Source organism: Falco punctatus (genome assembly GCF_963210335.1).
Source record: "Falco punctatus genome assembly, chromosome: 4".
NCBI lineage: Eukaryota > Metazoa > Chordata > Aves > Falconiformes > Falconidae > Falco > Falco punctatus.
The window spans coordinates 27,947,447-27,968,007 of record NC_137583.1 but is presented as its reverse complement, the minus strand read 5'-3'; the positions used below and the strand labels follow the sequence as shown (position 1 = coordinate 27,968,007).

Here is a 20,561-nt window from a genome sequence, read left to right as displayed (position 1 = left end):
GCAAGCTGTAACCATGGGCAAGGAAAGCCTTTTTCCAGTCCCCCGTGCTTCATGCTCCTGCTTGTAATTAAGTGGTCTGATTTAGGCTTATTTTTAGCCTAATAAAGCACAGCTTTGCCAAAAAAGCTTCTAACAGCAGAGGTTCCTGCCTCAGATTGGATTTTTCCTTCCTTGGCTGGAAACCCCTAGTTGGGAAGGTGACAAGTGGCAGAGAGACTCAATTTGGAGTGACACTGTTCCCGTGATGTGGGACAGCACTGCCATTCCCACGGCTCAGCCATCTGCTGAAGCTCCCACCCTTCGGCGGTGCCTCAGACCCCCGGGAATTTGGGAAGATGGGAAAAGGCTCTTTCCCTTTTGTCCCCGCTCCAAAGCAGACAGGTACAAATGCCTTCTAAAGTTGTTCCTTTTTTTATATATACAAAAATGTTTTATAATTGAAATTTAAGAAAAATAAGAGGCTTTCCCTCCTCTGCTCCCCCTGGTAGTGGGGCAGCTCCCCTGGAATTGCTGCCTGACTTTCCTACGGTTGCCCACGGCATCCCGGGGCTGTGCTGGGCCAGCACTCCTCTGGCCAGGACTTGGCCACGGTTTATTCCCAACGTAATAAACCCCCTTCCTGGTGGCAGTTTTTTCCAAACCTCCTACTCCATGGAACATGTTGCTTTTGACAAATAACCTCTTTACAAAGGAGACGGTTCATAACATAACCCCCACCCCCAGCACTCACTGTGTATTTTGGGTGATCTCCATGGGTTTCTCCTATGTCTCCGGCTGCAGCTGTGCTGGGCTCCTGCCACAGTGGTGCAGGTGCTGTGTGTCCCGTCCCATCCTGATCCTGGCCAGGTGACAGGCAGAGGGAGCCTCTTCTTTTCCTCCCTTTACATTTCTGCTAGCATAAAATAAAAAAAAACCCTTGGCTACTTTTTAGTCTGCTGGAGCCTCATTTAGTGCACTCCCAAGCTGCGGTTCCTGCTGCAAAATCAAGGCTTTGGTACCTGGATCTCGCTGCCCCCAGTATTTGGCCACCTCACACATGGTGCTGGCCCATGGCCTGGGGCTGGCGCAGAGCCAGGACCAGGGGCTACTGGAGCAAAACCTCTGAACTATCCCTGACACCCTGCCGTGGCCTCAAGCCCTTCCGACGTGTCCTGCAAACCAGTTCTCCATCCCTGCGCAGGGAGTCACTATCGGTGGCCACCCGCCCTGCAGCAAGCGGCTTTTCCTTCAGCTCTGAGGGGGGATTTGGGCACGGGGGACGCTGCCTTTCCCAGCAAAGCCAAAGAATTCCAGCAGTAACACCACCAGCAGCTGCGCAGTGCAGCCGAGGGATGCACCAGGGCATCCCACGTGCCTCCAGGCAGGATTCAGCCCGGAGGATTCTCCTCCTTTCCAGTCTGCTGCTTAAACTGCAACAAAAGGAATTTGCCATCGTCTCCAAAGCGTGATTAATAATTACTTTTATGGTGCTTTTCTGGAATTCCTTGCTATCCCACTGAGACAGGATAATTATTTACAATAATCCTAAATGATTCTTAATTGCAACGGCGCAGGTGCTCGCAGGCAGCCAGCACGAAGCCACTTGCTTGACATATGGAGGCTCTTGTGCCGGGCGAGGGATTTGCTGAGTGTCAGAGCCGAGCGGGAGGTGGGACCAGCTCCAGGCGCAGCGGGAAGGGGATGGCTCAGGCTCAGGGCCCGATGCCCCAACGGCCGCATCTAGAAAAGAGGCTTCAGGGGATGCTGAGCTCTGGAGGCAGGATGGGACCCTCGGCTGGATGCGATGCGCTGGAGCAGGGCTCGGCATCCTGCCTCAGCCCGCCCTGCGGCACAAAGTCAGGCCACGCTTCCAGTTTATACAGTTTAATACATGTGAAACAAGATACATTTCCTTTTGAGTAATGAATGCATAAATAACAGAAGATATATGTGAATGCATAAATATGAGGCGGCATGGAACGAACCAAACAAAAACGATTGGGTTTTTTTTTTTTTCCCCTGTACGTCTTTTTGTGGCCGCTGCCCGATGCTCAGGCTGATGGCGCGGCCTTGCTGCTGCTCTTATTTAACATCAGCTTTCCACGGCAAAGCTGTCCCACGGTGAGAGGGTCTGGATGAGGGGTGGGGAGGGAGCAGGGACTGGAGGCTAAAAAACCTGAAATATCAACCCCAAAACTGAAAATAAAAAATAATAATAAAAAAAAAGGTGGAGTTAACAGGTGACCTGAATTCCTCTAGAGGCTTCTCAGCTGGAGCTGGCACCGAAGGGCCTTGGGAGGCGAACGCGTCAGTGTGTGGGTGCAGGGGGTGCAGGGGGAAGACCGACAGAAAAAGCGCAAATGGGAAGGATACGGCTACCGCCGAGGCTCCGAGGGCGTTCTGCTATGAGGAGGACAAATCGTTAGTTGAAATGCTCACAAAGAACATCACCTAAGACAGTTCTTCATACCTTTACATACTGTATCAATAATTTACTTTGAACTGCAGTAAACAAAATACATTTCTTAAATAATTTACTATTTATTTGTTTTTTTAATCCCTCTGTAAATTTAACTTTTTTCCCTTTTTTGGTCTTTTTTTTTCTTTGTAACACAAGAAACCATGTTTGTGCATGTTATTTCAGATTATTGCGACATGTAACCTGAATTTCAGTTAAAAAAATGAAGAAAAAAGCAACAGGACAGTTGTACAGACAAGAAGAATGAATAACTTATTATTGCACTGGCTACAATTCAGTAGTGATTTGGTTTTTTTTTTTTCTGTAGTTAGGAAAACCTCTAAAGTACAAAAGAAAAATCAGACATTGAAAGCATCAACTGTGAAAAGAAGCTGGTGGGATGATGGTGGAGGGAAGAAGAGGAAAAAAATGAAAGCAAAGAAAGAAGAGAAACATTTGGAAAATGAATGGCCGTAATAATTAGTTCCACATAAAACCCAAGGAAACACCACCCAGTTGCGGAGTCACATGTAATGCAAAAACCAGTATCGTTTCTCTATAAAAATATGTGCATTATGAAGAGAGAGTTTTTGTGGGTATATTTTTTTTTGTCTTTTTTCCTTGTTTTGTATCTCACAAATACATTATTTCTATTTATATAACTGCTGATATACAGACAATGTACAGCTCCCATTTCCTGGGCACTCCCGTGTAATGTGACATCTCTAAAAGGTGCCTTGTTAAAAGTTGAGCATCTTTAAAAAAACAAAACCAACAAAACAACAAAACCCAAAGAGAATCCCCCAAATCCCAGCCGCCGCCACCTCGAACCTGAATCAATGTGATTGAGGCCACGGAGCGGGGTGGGAGGAACGAAGCCACCCCCTGAATCGGCTCCACCGATTCTAAAGGGAAGGTCCCTTTAGAAAAGAAACCCCTGAACCGCTTTGCAAATCTGCTCCCCCCACCCCGAAACCCGTCAGCGTTTCGTCCAGCCGTTTGTTTAGTTTCTTTTTCTTTTTAATTGTTTTTTTTTTCTTTTCGTTGTGTGGTGTTGTTTTTTGTTTTTTTTTTTTTTGTGTGTGTGTGTGTGTGGTTTTTTTTTGCAAACATCCACAGCGCTTAAGAACAAGTGGCTGCGAGAAAGGAAAAAAACCGAGAGCAGCCACCCACGTACGCGTGGCCACTCGGTCCCTTCGGTTTGGAAACCTACATTGGTGTCAAGCCCTTGAGACCCCCCCGCTCCCCCCTCCCAGAAAGCTATACTGGGTCATCTATGTCTTCTTCTGTCGCAACAGTCACGGGGACCAAGTCCTGCTTCTGGAGGGGGCTCTTGGCCATGCCCAGGAGCTCTTTGCTTTTCTCGGTGTTGCTCCACTGAGTTTTTAAGTGATCCGGCTTTTTCAGTTCGGAGGTGGCGGGGTCCGGCCGGGAGTCCACGGAGGCCGGCGTGGACTGGCCGCTGTCCAGGAGATCCGAGAGGCTGCTCAAGGAGCTGCCGTCCAACTGCTCGAATGAGAACTTGGGGATGGCCAGGTGCTCCCCGCGGCACGGCGGCTGGCCCCGGCGCTCCGCTTTGGAGGCCGGCTCCCCGGGCTGGCTCTCCATGAGCTCCAGGGACTCTCTGTAAGCCGGGAACTCGCAGGACGGGGTCCTTCGCCGCAGCATGCTGTTCTCGGAGGGTTTGGTGCGCGAGGCCGCCCCGCTGTCGTCCTCCATGGGAGGATCTATAGAAATGCAGGGCGGGCTCATCTTCTTCTTCCTCCGGGCTCCGTGGATGTACTCAGACTCCGTCTGGATGTGGGCAGGGGACCGCTGCTTTTCCTCAGCGGGGTCCTCAAAGCTACAGTCCCCATCGCTCATGGAGGGGCAGATCTCGATGGAGTGTCGCCTTTGGTCATCTGCCCAGCTGGGCTTGTTGAGGAAGCCCTTCGTATCGACGCTGTAAAACTTCTTCAAGTCCTTCTCCTTGGTGATGCCCCCAGAGAGGCTGGTTGTGCTGCAGTTCTTGAGGGACACTGGCGATGGGGCTGGGGAGATGAACGGCGAAGTCGAGCGGCTCCCAGTGTCTGAGTGCTCCCCTCCCCAGTCTTTGGCCGAGCTGTTGATGTGGCAAACCTCCTCGTCAGCCAGGTCAGAGGACTCGAAGAGGCAGCCCTCAGGGCTGGGAGGGCTGCTGCTGGGGCTGGCTGGCTGGCTGGGGATGCCGTGCTGGCCGCAGCTGTGCTTCCGTGTGAGTGTGCTGGGGTGCCGATGTGGGGAGGATGGGGGGGAGCATGGAGGGGAGGCAGCTGTGGGATGGAGTGGGCTGGTGGTGAAGGTGCTCTGGGGCTGCTTTGCTGATGGTAACATCTCTCCAGGCTCTGCTTTCAAGCTGTCCTTGCAGTCCAGAGCCTGCCCATCCACAGAGTCTGTTTGAACGGCCTCCTGGAAGGTGAGGAGAGAGAGAGAGAGGGTGAGAGCCTGGGGATCTGCTGGGCCAGCGGCACTTCCAGTGATGAAACATGGCACGTGGCAGAATGGTTGGTGGGTCTAATGCACCCTGCACCTACCCCATCCCTGCTCCATCGTGCCAGCTGCTGGCAAACCCTCCTCCCGTGCACGAGGCTTTGCCAGCCAGCAGACCCAGAGCTACGTGTACAGGGGTTGTACCTGCCGGCTCTTTCTGCACCATCTTGCTCTTGCTCTAGCACCACCTCTTGAGTCAGTGTAACCTGCCTAAAGTGACACAGTGCAGTGCTGGCTGCAGGCTTCCCACAGCACCGGAAAAACTGAATCGGGTGCCTTCTCTCTATGCTTTAGCTAGGCTTTCATAGAATAGCACATCCACAAAGACGAAAGTAGGTAAAAAGGGCTTTCCCCTGTGTGTCACTTGCTGAGACTGGAGTGTGTTAAAATTTTTGTTCTAAAGCTCCAAGAAAAGAAACCCAAGAGGGGACTGGGAAAGAAGGGAAAGGCCCAGGTGACCAGACGAGTTCACCTCTGCAGGCTCTTGGCCGCTCACCTGTCTGCACAGCAGCTTGTTAAGAGTAGGAGATCGAGGTGTGACGTGTGGGGGAAGGATCTTCCAGCGATGGCGGCCTTCATGGTTGGGGGAACGGACTGCCAGCTGGAGGGACTCCGTCGGGACTCTCAGAGAGGAACACGTTCCCACAGGCTGGGAGCGGATGGAGGTGATGGATCCTGGGAAACAGAGAGAGAGCGGTCAGCACCAACCGCTGGCGGGGGGCTGTGGAGGTCTGAGGGTGCCCACAGGCTCCAGGAGGCAGCAAACACAGGAGGAGAAAGGAAATGCTTGTCTAGTCTGGTGGAAATCCCAAGCCTCAGCATAAGCCTTGGGCAGTGCCAGGATTAAAAACCAGGTGTCCCTTGTCCTGTCTCCTGCTCTGAATACCAGGCCATATCTCCTCAGGGATGGCAAGGAGGTTGCAGATGAAGTCTCTGCAACTCAGCAGTGTTGCATCTGGCTCTGCCTGCTCCAGGATATCGACTGTTACAAACTTTATGCTCATAACCTCTATTTTCTGTTTCAGGTGACAGGAACCTCCTCCTGCAGCCGCTGTAACACTCAGGGTGGATGGTGACCACCAGGACCACGTGGCAGCAAATGAAGGGCAGGAGGTGGGGTTGCATTTGAAACCCTGCCATTGCCACCTTCCTGTAACATCGTGTTGGGAGGATTTGTAAAAGGATGTTGCCTGTTTGGAGAACACGGATCAGGGACTTAAGTCTGGTGGCTGTGCTGGATCGCCTGAGTCAGGACACCTGGGTTCGTTTCTGCAGTGCTGCCAGCGAAGGGCTTGCAACCTTGCGCTGCTCCGCCAAACGGAGGCAAGAGCAGCGCTGCTTAGCTCCCTGGGAGGCTCCGGAGCTCGACTTCAAAGTCAAACCTACCTCCTTGTACAGCCAGTGGGCACCCTGCTGTACTGCCACCACGGTGTACGGACACTGCTGGCATGACCAGGGCAGTTTTCCTGTTCACTACAGCCCAAACACCACCAGCACTGCCTGTCCACGAGGCAGACGTTGGCTGAATGGGGTCTGATCAGCAGCATGGAGACCGCTACGAGTGCTTTGACAGTCCCTGAGCTCATGTATCAGGCAGGAATCGCTCTCCTCCTGAAGGCTCCCGGTCCCCTGGCTGAGTCTAAAGGCAATCCCTCCTCCCCAGCCCCTTTGTGGTGCTGCTTTACTGCAGTTCTGTGTTGTTTGAAAGATCGTTTGCTTTTTTATTTTTTTGGCTGCAGGATTTATTGTCCTCATTAGCTTGAAACCCAACGTCTGTTTCTACATTTCTGCTCCATGTTAAAAACACAGCTATCCATCACTTCAAGAGATCTCGCCCAGAGGTCAGGGAACTTGAACCTATGACAAAAGCCATCCAGACAGATTGCAGTTGCATTTCAGAAAGAGATTTGTTGTTGGGAAGAAAGAAAAGTTAGTGTTTAATCATTTTTCTTTTGGAGCTTTTCTCCAGAACACCACAGAAAGAGCAGTGTAGCAAGCTTCCCACTCCCACCCCACCCCACTTCTCCCTAGTTCTTTTTTGGGCTCTCCTACAGCCAGAATTTCAGAGTGAGTCTGTGCTGTTCATGTGCTAATCCAGGCTTTACAAAATGTTTTTTATGATGTAGAAAAACTTTGTCATAAAATCTGTCACAAACATGGTCATAAAATCAAACCCCTATGCTCTCCTCCCTGTCCTTAGCTGGAATTCCCTTTTGTTGGAAACTTTCCATCTAGTTCTCATATAGGAAACCAAAACCCCCTCTAAACTGCATACTCGGGAACACTGAATATCTCTGGATTTGTATATTTTTTCTCCTGTTTTTCTAGTAAATCAGGAAGCATCTAAGACCAAAACAACACAGTATCTGGTCATCTCACAGTATTTTCACTGTGTTGTCACCGAAGTACTGGGAGAAGACCAGACGTCCTTAACTGACGCTGAGAAGTCGGTGAAACACAGATGCTAATGCGAGTCTCTACGTGCTCAGTTTTACTTGCACATAACTTATGGGACTGTGACTTAAATCGCAGTTTGGTCAGCTCAGGAGTAGCACAGCTCTGGTGACACTGGTTGGGTGCATGTCCCAGACCAGGGAAAAAGCAAGCCCCTGATGTATCCATCACTCAGGTGCTCTTGGGGAGAAATTTGGGAAACATGAGAAAGTTCTTCATCAGTTCTACCCACCCCTGCCAACATCACAGCAGTTTTATACTGGTATAAATCCTGATTTACACCCACTACAGAGATGAAAACCATCCCCAGTAGTCCGGCCATGAAACCCAACCTCTGTTTTCTTTGCTTAGCAAAGAATTTGCAGGTGAAATAATAATAAATACTGAGCAGAGAACGTTAACTGGTGTCCAGAGAGTTTGAACAAATACAGAGTTACTTCATCCAAGGAAATCAGAGCAGATCTTGCCAGTCCCACCAGGGTTTGCAAACCCACTACTCATCTGTCCAAGCAGTTCTTACATTTCAAACAACGTTGCATCAAAGGAAACCAGGCTGGTAAGTTCTTGGGAGCTGCTCAAGAAGCACATGTGCTTTTAGGGAGGCAGATTCTTTCTTATTGATTTCCCCTTCAAGCCAATGCACACAACAAAAGAGGTGGAGGTGCTAGAAAGGCATTTTAGGGGAAATGTATTTGGATGCAGTCGGGTAAATGTATACTCACAGGCTCTGTGTAGCTTGTGATTCCCTGACTGCGGGGTCTCTGCAAAGATTCATTATAAGGTCAGGCTAGGGGGGCACTGGAAAGTGGTTGCTAATCTTTATGCTCCCAAAGAAACTCCTGCATCTTTGAACTCAAAGTACCGTGCTAAAAAGATACCGCTCTGAGACTGAAGACTGCCTGAAACAATAGCTGTAAAGGAGCTCTGTCAGAAAGTAATACCGACTCTGGCCCAGATTCATGCTGATTTTATTGGTTCATAGTTATGATGTCAGGGCTGATCGCTTACTTCAGCTTGTACCCTTTTCCTCAGATAACAGCCTGTCCTCTACCCTCCATGGCTCAGGAACCCCACTTCTCCCCAGTCAAACACCTGACCCCCCAGCTTTTTCTGCTGAAAAAAAGCAGTGATGTGATGAAAACACACAACTGGGCAGTGTGTGGGAAACTGCAGTCGTGCTGACAGTACCGAATCGAAGCAAGCCCTGGTTCAGCCCGTGTTGCTTACTCCCCATCTAACCACCACGCGTACCTGCCGCCTCATGGTTTCAGCTAGGAGAAGGAAGGGAAAACTCCATGAGCAGTACCTCTTTGGGATTTGCAGGGATACGTTTCCATCTCCACCTTGTGGAGGGGAAAAGGGGCTTTCGCTGGCATCACAGGCCGGAACATGTAGCTGTCGTTGGGCAAGGAGTGCATGCGGGAAACAGAGATCTTGCGGACTGTCAGCAGGTTTTGAGAGTCCTGGGGCCTCAGAGAGGCTGCGCTGCCCTGCAAAGCAAGGAGACAGGGAGATGGGGTCATTCAGCATCTCAGTGGTGAATTTACAGCGATCTCCTCATCTGCTTTTTCTTTTAAAACTGTATGCAGATGTTCCTCTTGGCATCTTACAGAGTCTGCAGCCCTGGTGACTGCAACGGGATACCAGAGCTGTGCTGTGCTAGCTGAGTAGAGCTCGAGTTGCGGCTGGAGTAAAATGAGGCATCAATGACCCACCACTAAGCCGATTCTTGGACACTGCAGAGAAAAAGTAAGGTCCAGGAAAATGGGGCCCACCCTCTAAACACATGAGAAAACCAGCATTCCTCACACCATTCCACTCGGATTTTCCCAGGGATGCTTTCAGCCTGGCCTGGGTGGGGATGCCCTTCTCCTCAAAGCTACCCTGGGACAGATGGGCAAAACTGGCCAGTCCTCGGCCACACTGACCAGGGGTACCAAGTGTTTCTGGAAATTCCTGTTTTATCTCCCCAAAACACACATACAGGCAGACATTTAAACATGGACATTAACACCACTGCAAACCCTGCTGCCTCTCTCCTACAACGGGGAGCATTTTGGGCACCACTGAGCCCAGAAGAAGACAGCCCCATGGCAGAGGGCAGAAGGCGACACCATGGCAGCGCGAATGTGGTGCTGTTCGGGGGTTGAAAAGGGATTTCTCTGTGTTTGCTCTCACTGTGAAATGGGTCTGGTTAGAAATACCTGGACAGAGCACATCAACCTTAAACTTGACCTCTCACTGCTTCTCCGAGGCCCTTGTCACTTCAGGCACCTCACAGCAGATTTATCCTGGCGTCTTAGGAAGCTTTAGGGGCTCAAACAATGTCTCTGTGGTGCTGACGGAGCAGCTGTGAGAGGCAGTGCCATGACTTGGCCAAGTGTTGGGGGACGGGGAGCCCTTGGAACAGGACCTGCAGCCTGGCTCCTGGCCCCGAGGTTTTGCTCCCAGACACATTCCCCTCACAATTTACCATGTTATCTAAAGTACGACTAATCGCTCTGGTTTTCCTTTAACGTCAGCCTTCCAGTGACTGATTGAAAACATTTTCCCAGCTGCATGTCTTAAATTAAATGTATTTTGCTTTGCTCTGCTGGGCTTTTTTCCCTCTCTGCTAGCAAAATCTGAGCCGGAGATCCCTCACTGGATAGTTTGGAGGTCACCAAGGATCTGGTTAAATCTGTTTTTTCCATGTAGTTCTGGCTCTTTATTTCCTCAGATCCCTAAAGAGACACATCCTGAGAGAAATTGCTTGATGCTTTTACCCTGTTGAGCTTGGCTGAGAAGATGGTGGGGGGATCAGCAGCGGTTATTTGCAGGTATTTGGCATCCAGCGCTGCCTGCTGCCTTGCCCAGCAGCCCTCCAGGTGCAACCCAGGTCTCTCGTCTGATATATTAATGCACCAGCAGGGTGGCTGTGCCAGTTGGCCTCTGGCCATTACAACTAATAAGCTCTATCAGCATCACAACACCTGAGCTGAAGGCAGGTGGGCAATTGTTAACACCCGGGTGCCACACAGAGAGAAAAGGTCTTGCTCCACTTGCTCAGTAGGCTAACAGAACGATCACAGTGTCTAGTAACAGTTCATCTTTACAGCATCTTGCATTGCTTGTGTCTGGCTGGCACAAATGAACAGAAATCCCTTCTTGACATTAACAACTGCAATGTTTAAGGTTTCAGCTATTGAGATCCAGTAGAGTTAGGGATGTGGGCACATTTCAAATGGCTTCAAAGCTACTGCAATAAGTATTTGAAATATGAAACATGGCCAGGAAGCTCGTTGGCTCACACCTGGTGAGCTGCTCTCAACAGCTAGGAAGGTTTGGAGACACCCCACCAATGCCATGCTGCTCCTCCTCTTTAATGGGAAACACCTCACTCACTTGGGAGCCTGATCCCATGCCCTGGAAATCAATGTGGCTCCTTCAAAATCCATGAAAGCCCAACCTGGACCAGTGCTGCTGGGACTGCACATGGTGAACCCTGCCTGCAGGCACCCTGGGGGCTTGGGAGGGTCCCAGGCATCTGGTAGAGATGTGCAAGGTGGGACCCTGCTCACCATGGGACCCCTCTCAGGCCAAGTAGAAAGGCAATAAACTGACTGCCGACACTCTTGGTGATGCAGCTCAGAGGCTCAGCTGAGCACCTTTAATCGATTGAGCCTAACTCCTTCCTCTTGTGTCTGGGAATCAATAGTCTGTTCAAGCTCTGATTTTGCTCTGGTGCAGAGGGAGCTCAAGAAGAACTAATCCTGCAAATACCTCCACAGGACATGACCCTTCCTGGGTGATTAAACAGCCAGAAGATCCTCTGTAAGCAAAGGTGACTGGCAGGATGCTGTGGAAGAGGGAACACTGTAACTTCTCAGAGGCCTGGAGCCAACAGCCTACAAACAAGCCATGGGCAAAATTCCCAGATGAAGGACTCCTCCTGATCCCTTTCTGAAGATGTGTGTCTTCAGCACGGTGAGCGAGCTTAGCCATTTCTCGCAGCCTCTGCGGTGGGGAAGGCAGAGGCAGAACAAGGGCAGGTGTAACTCCCTGCCTGTGCCTGCTGATGCTGGCACCCCGGCACAGGCCAGCTCTGGCGGCAGCCAGGGTCATGCTGTTGGTCCCTGTAGAGGTAACAAGCTCTCAGCTCTGCCAGCAGAAACCCAGGACCCCTTGCAGTTGTATTTACAAAGTCAGAAATTTTGCCTGTCCCTGAAAGATGCCTTCCCTGCGATCTCCCTCTGAGCCTCTGCAGCTTCCAGGTGGCCAAGCTAACAGGCACCCTGCAGAGCTGTGGACTTCCTTGAGGATTATACCTTCATATCACTCATCTTGCACAAGGAAAACCACATGGTCATCAAGACCTTAATCTGAGCCCAGAATTTGCTTGGAGACACTGTGAGATACCTGCCACTAGAAGGTGCCTTGATAGTCATGACAGAGGCCAGGTAATAAAGGGGAAGATGGCCCAAGCCTAAAGCAGATTAATTCTGGGTGGCCCCTGCAAGTTCTCTGATGACAGCAAATGTGCTCCCCATCACAGTCAATGTGCATCTTCATCACGGACCGAGGCTTGCATGTTTCTCACGCCCACCGTGTCCACATCTGGAGCTCATTCACCCCAAGGAGGGTACTGTGCTGCAGCAGGGCAAACTGTGCAATATCCTTATGCAATGCGAGCTGGGCACCAGTTTGTGGTGCGATCGGGAGGGATGGAGCAGAGGGGGCTACAGCCCTTCTGGTCTGCTGGGTGATGTCCCCAGAGCATCTCCTGAATCCACAGCTCTGGTGCTAGCTGAAAGCCTAATTGATCTGTATTTTGATCCTAATTGTAATTTGATCCTAATTGTATTGATCTGCTTAGGCCTTTGTTTCCTCAATACTGTATCATAAACAAGTTCTTACAGGACAGAGGATGGAAACAACTGTTGTGGCTGTGAAGCGACAGGTTTAGGACAATTCAGACACCATCACTAGTTGCACAGCACCAAAACACAATGCCACAATGCAGAAACAACGGCACGATGTCATTCACCTCAGCCTTGTGGCCTGGGTTTTTGTGGGAAGGTGTCAGGACATGTTGGGAAACAGAGCAGAAGGACGGGATTTCCATGATAGGAGTCTCTGCCCCCTCCAGCATGTCTGAGTCTGGGACGGCTAAAGACACATTCTCACAGCTCAGCACCTCCTTCAAATTGGGGAGATAAAAAGCATCAGTAGCAGAGCAAGGCTGGGTCTTAACACTCGAACACGTTTGCCCTGTGGCATTTCCTAGTTGCTCCATTCATCCAGAGGAGGAAGGAAAAGCAAAGCAAATGGGCTGCCAAAACTGTGGGCTGCCAAAATTGTCATAAATGGCAAGAAAATGTAGCAGATATTGCAACACCTTCCAGGGTGTCCATGCCACCATAAGTAGCAGGATTAGTCATACAGGGCCCTATGTATTTGACATCCTCAATGCAGCTAGCAGGGAGCACAGGACCGAGCTGCCAGCCACCCATGCCTGCCTGGAACAGCCTGGGTGTCTGAGGGGTGAGTGAGGGCATTGCCACAACCCAGCCCCCCACCCCCCCCCACCCCCCCACCCCCCGTGCCTCTGTGCTGTGCAGGGCTGGGGGAGCTGTGGCTTGCAAATCTTCACCTGCATTTGAACAACCTCATCTGCAGGGGGAAATCTGTGGCCAGCTCCCTGCTCAGGCTGTTCTCCCTCTGGGGAGCATCACCTCTCACCCTGCAGTTTCTAGGGCCAAGAGGAGACTCTACACAGCTCCTGATGGGCTCGGAGGTAATGAAAGATGAGAAAAACCCAATGGAAATTAACTCAGTTTGCAAACACAGCCTACGTGAAAGGATGTGCCCTCCCTTCACACAATAAGAAAAGCAACCTGGGTGTTTATGGTGCATTTTCCTGCAGAAACGTCTGTTAGGAACTACATTCAAATAGTGAATTCCCCATTGCCGTGTAACTAAATTTCTTTTTACTTAATAGCGTCTGATAGATTCTACAAAAATCTAATTTAATGTAATTTAGTCTCGAATCCCCCATTGATTTTGTGGTAGATTTATTTGCAATCATGGTGACAAAGCAATTTCATATTCACTCTGAATCGTATGCTGCTGACATGGAATGAGACAATTATCTCACACCCCTCCTTCCCCCCTGACTTCTGATTGCCCTATTTCTCTACAGAACTAATAGACATCAGAGACCAGGCAGTGTTTAGAAAATCAACCCAGGAACCTCCAGTTTCTTGCTGAGGGGCTCTGAGAATCCCCAGGGTCCGTGTCAGCCGTGCCCTAAGCAGAGCATGAGCCAGTGGGAAGCTGCATGCTTACACCAGTGCCAGACATACCCTCCTGAGCTGCACATCACCGTTTGCTTGAGGGTCCTCTGGAAATCCCAAAGTGGGATTAAAAAGAACCTGAGCAGTGCATCTGCACCTGTGTGAAGGGAATTATGCCATCCTTTGCAGTATGTGTCAGGGTTGACAGTGCCGTCATTACCGGCTTTATGAGATTGCTCGCCGGTGCTGCTGCCCATGCTAAAATGACAAGGACCCATGTGTTGGCTGGGAGAGCAGGACAGGGACTGTGGCTATTACGGTTTTTTAATTTAAAATTCATGACCTTTGAATGAACTGGAAATGGCAAGAGATGGACTTCCTGCCCTCCCCCAGAACAATGGTCAGGACAGCATCAGCCCTGGCGAATGCATTTCAAGCAGCCTTGCACCTCAGGGAGCCCTCCTGAGATGACTCAAGATGCGGAGGTGGTGGTGACATCTCTGCTGTAGGGGGACCCAGGAAAGCTGCCTTCCTCCCACGCTGCCTCGTCTCCTGCCTCTTTGGCTCTGTGTCACTCAGGATCTGACTGCCTGATGATCAGACAGCAGTGACTGGTGAGAACCATCCCCTGCCTACCCCAAGCACAAGAAAAGCAGATGCTTTGTGTGAACTGTTACCAGGGCTTGGTGCTTTATCTGCACGGCTGACTCTGACTTCATGGTCTCCTGACTTCTGTAGGGTGGTCTGCTCTCCGGGGCCACTGCACCTCCTCGGCTCCCACTGGTGGCTGAGGTGGTTGCTCCTCTGGACATCTCCAACTCAATCTCAGCATCCATCTCAGCATCCTCCTTGGCTTCCTTGTTGCTTTCCTCCAAGTGCTTCATCAGCACTGCCACCACCACGTTGACTAGGACAAACTGTGCAATGAGGACGAAGGTGACGAAGTAGACAGGAGAGATAACAGGCAGGTAACTGAGGCAGTGCTTGTCTTCCCGAGTGCATTCCCGGAGAGTGTCCTGCAACAGAATGGGAGAGGTAAGGGATTTTTAAGGTCAGGGGTTCTACTTGGGCTCCAAATACAGAAACATCAAAGATAATCTGCCAAGGGCTGAAAAGCATCCACTAACATATCCTGGACACAACAGCTTGTAGGCACAACTGAAATGAGTAGAAAAAAATACGGACACCATGCATCCCATCATCTGTGAAGAGGAGGATCCTGTTACATCCCAAAGGCACAGGACACAGACTACATGGTTACTCCTCTCAGCCACAAGAACAGGCATAATTTTCACAACGTATTATATATACATTAAAAAGAATGAAGTTTCAGGTCGGGTGAGACTTAGGACAAATTATCACTTGAAAATACATTTGGCTTTTAAATGGGAAAGTTTAACTTTGATGTTTTAAAGGGAAACCTTTTTTGTTTTCACACAAGAGTTGCCTAAATTTGTTTGAAAGTTGTATCTGTATATCTACAGAGAGAAGAAAGTACCCAGACAGAGATTGCACACACCTTCATGATACCATTCCAGTTGTCCCCTGTTGACACCCTGAAAAGGGTGAGAAAGGCCATGCCAAAGTTGGTGAAAGTTGCATGCCGGCTCAGACCTTCGCAAGGGTTTTCTTCACTGCAGTCTGCAGGAGAGAAAGACAGAAGCATGTCAATAAAGCCACGTTTACCTTTGTTCAGAGCAGCCCCCCAGACCTGGTGGTGAGACCCTGAGCTATGTCACACTGATACATGGCCTCAGGGAGGGCTGCTCACTGGTGATCTCATGGTGGCCTGCAGCTTCTCAGTGGAGGCAGATGATATAAGGGACAGAAAGACACCGTGGCTTCGGGGGTCTAAGCGGGACATTAGGAAAATCATTTTCATCTGGAGGGCCCAATGGCCCTGGGACAGGCCACCTGAGGGGCAGGGGAGCTCTGTTGTTCAAAGTTTTCAAGATTTGCCTAGACAAAGCCGCAGCTACTCTGAGTTAGTGATGGGGCATCGAGTGGGAGGAGGCTGGGTGGGGGCCTCCAGAAGCCTCTTCCACCAGCATTTTTGTGATTCTCTTGACTTTACCCCAACAAGCAGAGCCCACACAAAGAGATCAAAAAGGAGGTGGAAAGAAGGAGACTTGCTGGGCTGTCTCAACAAATACTGCTCTACATTATCCTTTGTCTATTAGCCTCTTGATTATGTCCTTGCCTTGATTATTTTTTACAGGGTACATTTACCATGAGGGATATTTCACTGAGATGAAGTGGAGCAATTTGACATTTTCCCCCTGAGAATTAATATACTAATGAATGTAAATAGAACATATGAGATATCCCTCTTTCCATAAAACACAGGCTCATTAAATATTCATTACCACAGGCAGCAATGTCTCTTGCTAGGGCATTTCACTAGTAGGTACTTATTTCAGAGGCAAATAGGAAGGAAAAGCACAAAAGCAAAAAAATCCTACAAATGACCAGTCTTGGGAGAGCGAGGGCTGATGGTTCTTGTGGCTGACATGGACTTGCAGTGATCGAGAAAAAGAAGTGAAAGTATTTCCCAGTTAAATCAGGATGGGAAGCAGTGTGCTGACCACCTGCAGCTTGTCCCAGACAAGATCAGGGCTTTCCCAGTCTCTGACCACATGCTGTGGTTACCTGAGGGCTGGCATCGGCAAGGTGTGCGCGTAGAAACCCAAAAAGGATTCAGAGCAGCAGAACGTGCCTCTATGAATAAAACATTTTCCACCTTTGTGGCTGAACAAATACATAGCTATATATCTAGATATGTAATATAAATCTCACAGTATTTCATTTAGGGTGGATGCAGAACTAATTTTTTTCCAGAATTTGTTGGAGACTGAAAAACAATTTGTCTTTGGTTGAAAGAAATATTCTGCTTTCAGGCATTTGTAATCCAAGCAGAGGGCTGGACTCATAAAGGGGATTAATGACAGCCATAAAACCACCGCAGAGGAAGGGCCCTTCTGATGCTCTTGAAGCCTTAATTGGGATGCAGACATTGAGGAGGCAGACACATCTCCTCTGAACAGCATGTTCAAAGGCAGTGACTGCTTTGGCCTGGCTAAGCTGGGCAAGATAGCGCTATAGTGTTTTCTCTCTAACTCCACCTGATTTTTTATTTTTTTTTTAGCCGTGGACACATGCATGATCAGCTCTGCAGTATCCTCAAGCCAGAGGAATAAATGATGCTGGACAATCAGGAACCAGTGGATGCTTCCTGAGTTATGCAGAAAGAGGAAGGTGATGCTGAGATGAATGGACAGACAAGACTTGGGCAGCTGGAAGAGCAATGTTAGCCAAGTGCAGAAAACTAATGGAGTGTGGTAGAAGCTCCGAGGAGGGACATGTTTATGGTGGCACCTCTCCAGCACGAATCTGACTACCATCCAGCTTTGCAGACTCATGTTCTGTCTTACGGAGCAAACTTCCATCTTTGTTAACACAGCCATGTTGGACAATTATATTTAAACAGTAAATAGTTCCTCTACAGTATTACATCCTCATGTGTCATCCGTGACCCTGAGATCAAGGGAAAACCTTAATCTTGAGACCGTGAGCTGTGGAGCTAAGGAAGGCCCAGGAATGATAAAAAGAAGAAAGGAAACAGCTAGATATCAAATAAACATCAACCGGATGAAATAAATTGTGTCAGGCACATTACTCACCTAGCTTGCCAAACAATTCCACTCCCAGGGCAGCATAGATAAAAAACAGGAGCATAAAAAGTAGGCCAAGGTTCCCTACCTACACAAGGAGAAAGCAGAACAAGGGTCAGGCAAATTGAGGTCATGAATTAAATTGCTCCATAACATTTTAAACACAATTAAAAGAGAGACTGGTGGCCAGAGGCTGATCATCATCTCCCCTGGCTTCCATCACTCTGGTCCCCTTTCACAGTTCTGCTTTAATAGATTCAGAGAAGTCTCCCATGTGGGGGAAGGAGCAGATACTTCAACGTGCAAAGCAGTCTCTGTGGCTGGTGCCTCTCCCATCACCCTTCCACTCACCCCGGATGCTGCCTTCATCTCTAATTTGGCCAACCTGTAGCTGTAGCCTCAGCGGCACTTAGCACTGCACTTCAGTGCAATGGTAGTTTAAGTGACCTGCTCCTCTGGTTTGAGTTTTAAGGGCCTTTCCTTTCTGTTTGCCAGGTTTGAGACTCTGAGCACGAAGGCTGAGGGTGTCAAGATGTGACACTAACAAGACATGTCTCAAGCCACAAGAGGAATTGCCTGGTTTTCAAAGGTGTCGCTGGCCTGAAGGGCTTTCAGAAAAGGAACATATGCTCCAGTAAGATGTAAAGCTCTCCTAGCCTTGCCACTTTACAGATATTTCTCAACAACTACTTGAATTTTAGCTTTCGGTGTCTCAAAAGAAAAGCCTTATTCTATATACAAACACTCAAATGCAGGCACCTTGCAGTTCAAACACTGTGCGATGTGCTACTATTAGGTATTAACATGCGCTGCAAGGTGGCTGAAGGGGATGTAATAGAAGCGCAAGGATGCTAAAGGGAGAACAAAGGTTCTTAATAACAATGGCATTACACTTAAATGTACTGCAGTCAATCACTACATGGGGTCTAAACCTTTAAACCATCTCAAAGAGCAGATTTTTTTGTGATTCAGGCAAAGATCATGAAGGGCAGAGTAACCTGACCAGCTAACCACCTGCATTTTACCTGCAACTAACTCTGGTGACATTTACCTTTCCTGCTACTTTTAAATGCCTCGTGTCTATCGGCTTGTAATGGAGATCGAGCAGTTGAGTTCTCCAGTTAGACATGGTGTCACAAGCATCATAAAAATGAACTAGGTGGTGATTCAGGCTGTCAGGCTGAGAGATTCATGATCCCCAAGGTATCTTCTAGCGAACTCTTCAGTCTGAGAAAGCTTTCTTCTCTAGGCAGTGCAGCCTATTTTTTTTATATATATATATATGTATGTATAAATGTATGTATAAATATTGGGTATTTTGACCATGCAACTTAATTTCATTAGAAAGGTTATTAGTATGATACCTGTTACCATAAAAATTAACAGAGCTATCACTTATGAAGTAGGGTTTTTTTTTGTATTAAAGAAATGGGAATAGTCAAATCAGCCAGTGGAGACTGTAATTGCTGTAACGCCTAAACTGGCTACTACACATAGAGCTTTACAATTCTACTAACATTATTACCATACTCCAGGGAGTAATAGAGATAATACAGTGATGTGGATGGCTGGTCTGGATTATTTCACCTGCATGTACTGTCTTCTGGAATAGTGCTTCCCTAACTCCTGTCTGCTAGACCACTGATGGTTTGTAAGACATTAGAAGGCACTCTGCAGATTGACTGCAAATTAGAAAACACGAGAAAACAGGCATATGTGCAAATGCACACACATACACTGCTGGGGAGGCAAATGAGCAAATAAAGGGAAAGAAAAAAGTTTTCTAGGTTGAGTGTATATTAAAACCTGATGTTGTAGCACTGCAGAAGAGGGTGCTGGATTTTTTTCAAAGAAGCCTATAAGCTGAATATTTTACTGCTAAATATTTTACTGCTATTTTAATGCCTAATAAATCAGCGTGCAAACTTTTGGCATTGATGAAATTCCAAAGAATTTAGACTAACATCAAAGTTATTACCAGATTATCAGTCAAAACTATTATCTATCTCTCAACATGCAAAGCATGTTACGAGCTGACATTCACTCATAAACAATTTGCCTCCTGTATATGTGCATTTATAAAAGATTCTGTTTTTTTCTGATTTAAGATTGTGACTAATTACTGAACCAACATGTCTCATAACAAGTCCTTCAAAGACCTGTTTACACTCATGGGTTTGCCGTATCTGCTCAAGGCATCACAGCCATAGGCACACTCTACAAGCGCTGAGAGGCGTGTGTGCTAATGCGGTGTCTGCTGGTGTCTAAGGCTGCATCTGCCCTTGGCTGACAGCAGACACATGGGTATTTCCAAAGCTCAGCTGGTGCACAGGATCTCTTGGGAAGCGACGGAACATCTGACTCTGATTTGGAAACACGGCTATGTGAAAGAGAGATGTGGGAGACAGCAGCAAGTGACAGATCCTGGGATGGATGATGGGACCACCTTCCCTGTTAAACTCCATCCCACCCTGCACCTAGGCATCCAGAGCTGCTCCCCATGTGCACAAGAACAACCTGGTGCCCTGACCACCCCCTGCAGATGCAGCATCCACATGGATATGTGCAGGCAGTTGGTGGCTCCTGAGGTTGGAGAGGGCAGCCCACAAACACCTGATGCTCAAGAGAAGGTGGCTGAGCAAAATGGCTCACCTCTTGTTTAGGTGCTTCAGCAGAAGCTCTTGGTCTATTTGTGTAGCTTCTGGCTGTGCTAAATCAGTACAAGCCAGTGCCAGATTTAATATTCTGTCAGTGCTAGCCCATGGCTCTCTGCTACATGTCCCTCAGAAAGGAAAGGAAAGGAAGGTCCTCTTCAGCCCATGGCCTTCTCCAAGGCCTGAGCATGGAGAAGGACCCAAGGAATGCTCTCAGAGACGGGCTGAGGTGGAGGCAGTGAGGTCAGCCAGCGGCTGCTGAGTAGCAGCGAAGGCAGACTATATATATGTCTGTGACCTTGAGTGAGTCATTCCTCTCCTGTAACTCAATGTACCCGTTTGTAATACCCTTGTGGATAGGTAATTAATATCTCTAAAGCACTTCGAGATCTACTGAGACCAGACAAGAAAAAGATCGTGCATGAATCATGTTGCTGGGAGGAATGGGCCAGGGCAGGAGCACGTCCAGGCTCTTTTCTCCAGCAGCCAAGGGTTGGGATGCCTGTGTGGGACTCTCCATCAGGGACAGGGATCCAGCTCTGGTCAGCAGCCTCAGCTTTGG

The 20,561-nt window shown here is 48.8% G+C and overlaps 1 protein-coding gene across 2 annotated transcripts in view; it reads right to left on the bottom strand.

Moving 5' to 3' along the window:
* Positions 1 to 291: 291 nt before the first annotated feature.
* The window catches only part of CACNA1H (calcium voltage-gated channel subunit alpha1 H), a 137,101-nt gene continuing 116,831 nt past the window's right edge, over positions 292 to 20,561 (bottom strand). For both annotated transcript variants that reach the window (XM_080386510.1, XM_080386511.1), the window contains exons 28-33: positions 17,355 to 17,433; positions 15,194 to 15,315; positions 14,352 to 14,690; positions 8,706 to 8,889; positions 5,442 to 5,620; positions 292 to 4,864 (exon numbers count right to left, since the gene is read on the bottom strand). In XM_080386510.1, coding sequence (XP_080242636.1) covers positions 3,698 to 4,864; positions 5,442 to 5,620; positions 8,706 to 8,889; positions 14,352 to 14,690; positions 15,194 to 15,315; positions 17,355 to 17,433 — 2,070 coding nt within the window. In that variant the 3' untranslated portion in view covers positions 292 to 3,697. The remainder of the gene's footprint in view (positions 4,865 to 5,441; positions 5,621 to 8,705; positions 8,890 to 14,351; positions 14,691 to 15,193; positions 15,316 to 17,354; positions 17,434 to 20,561) is intronic.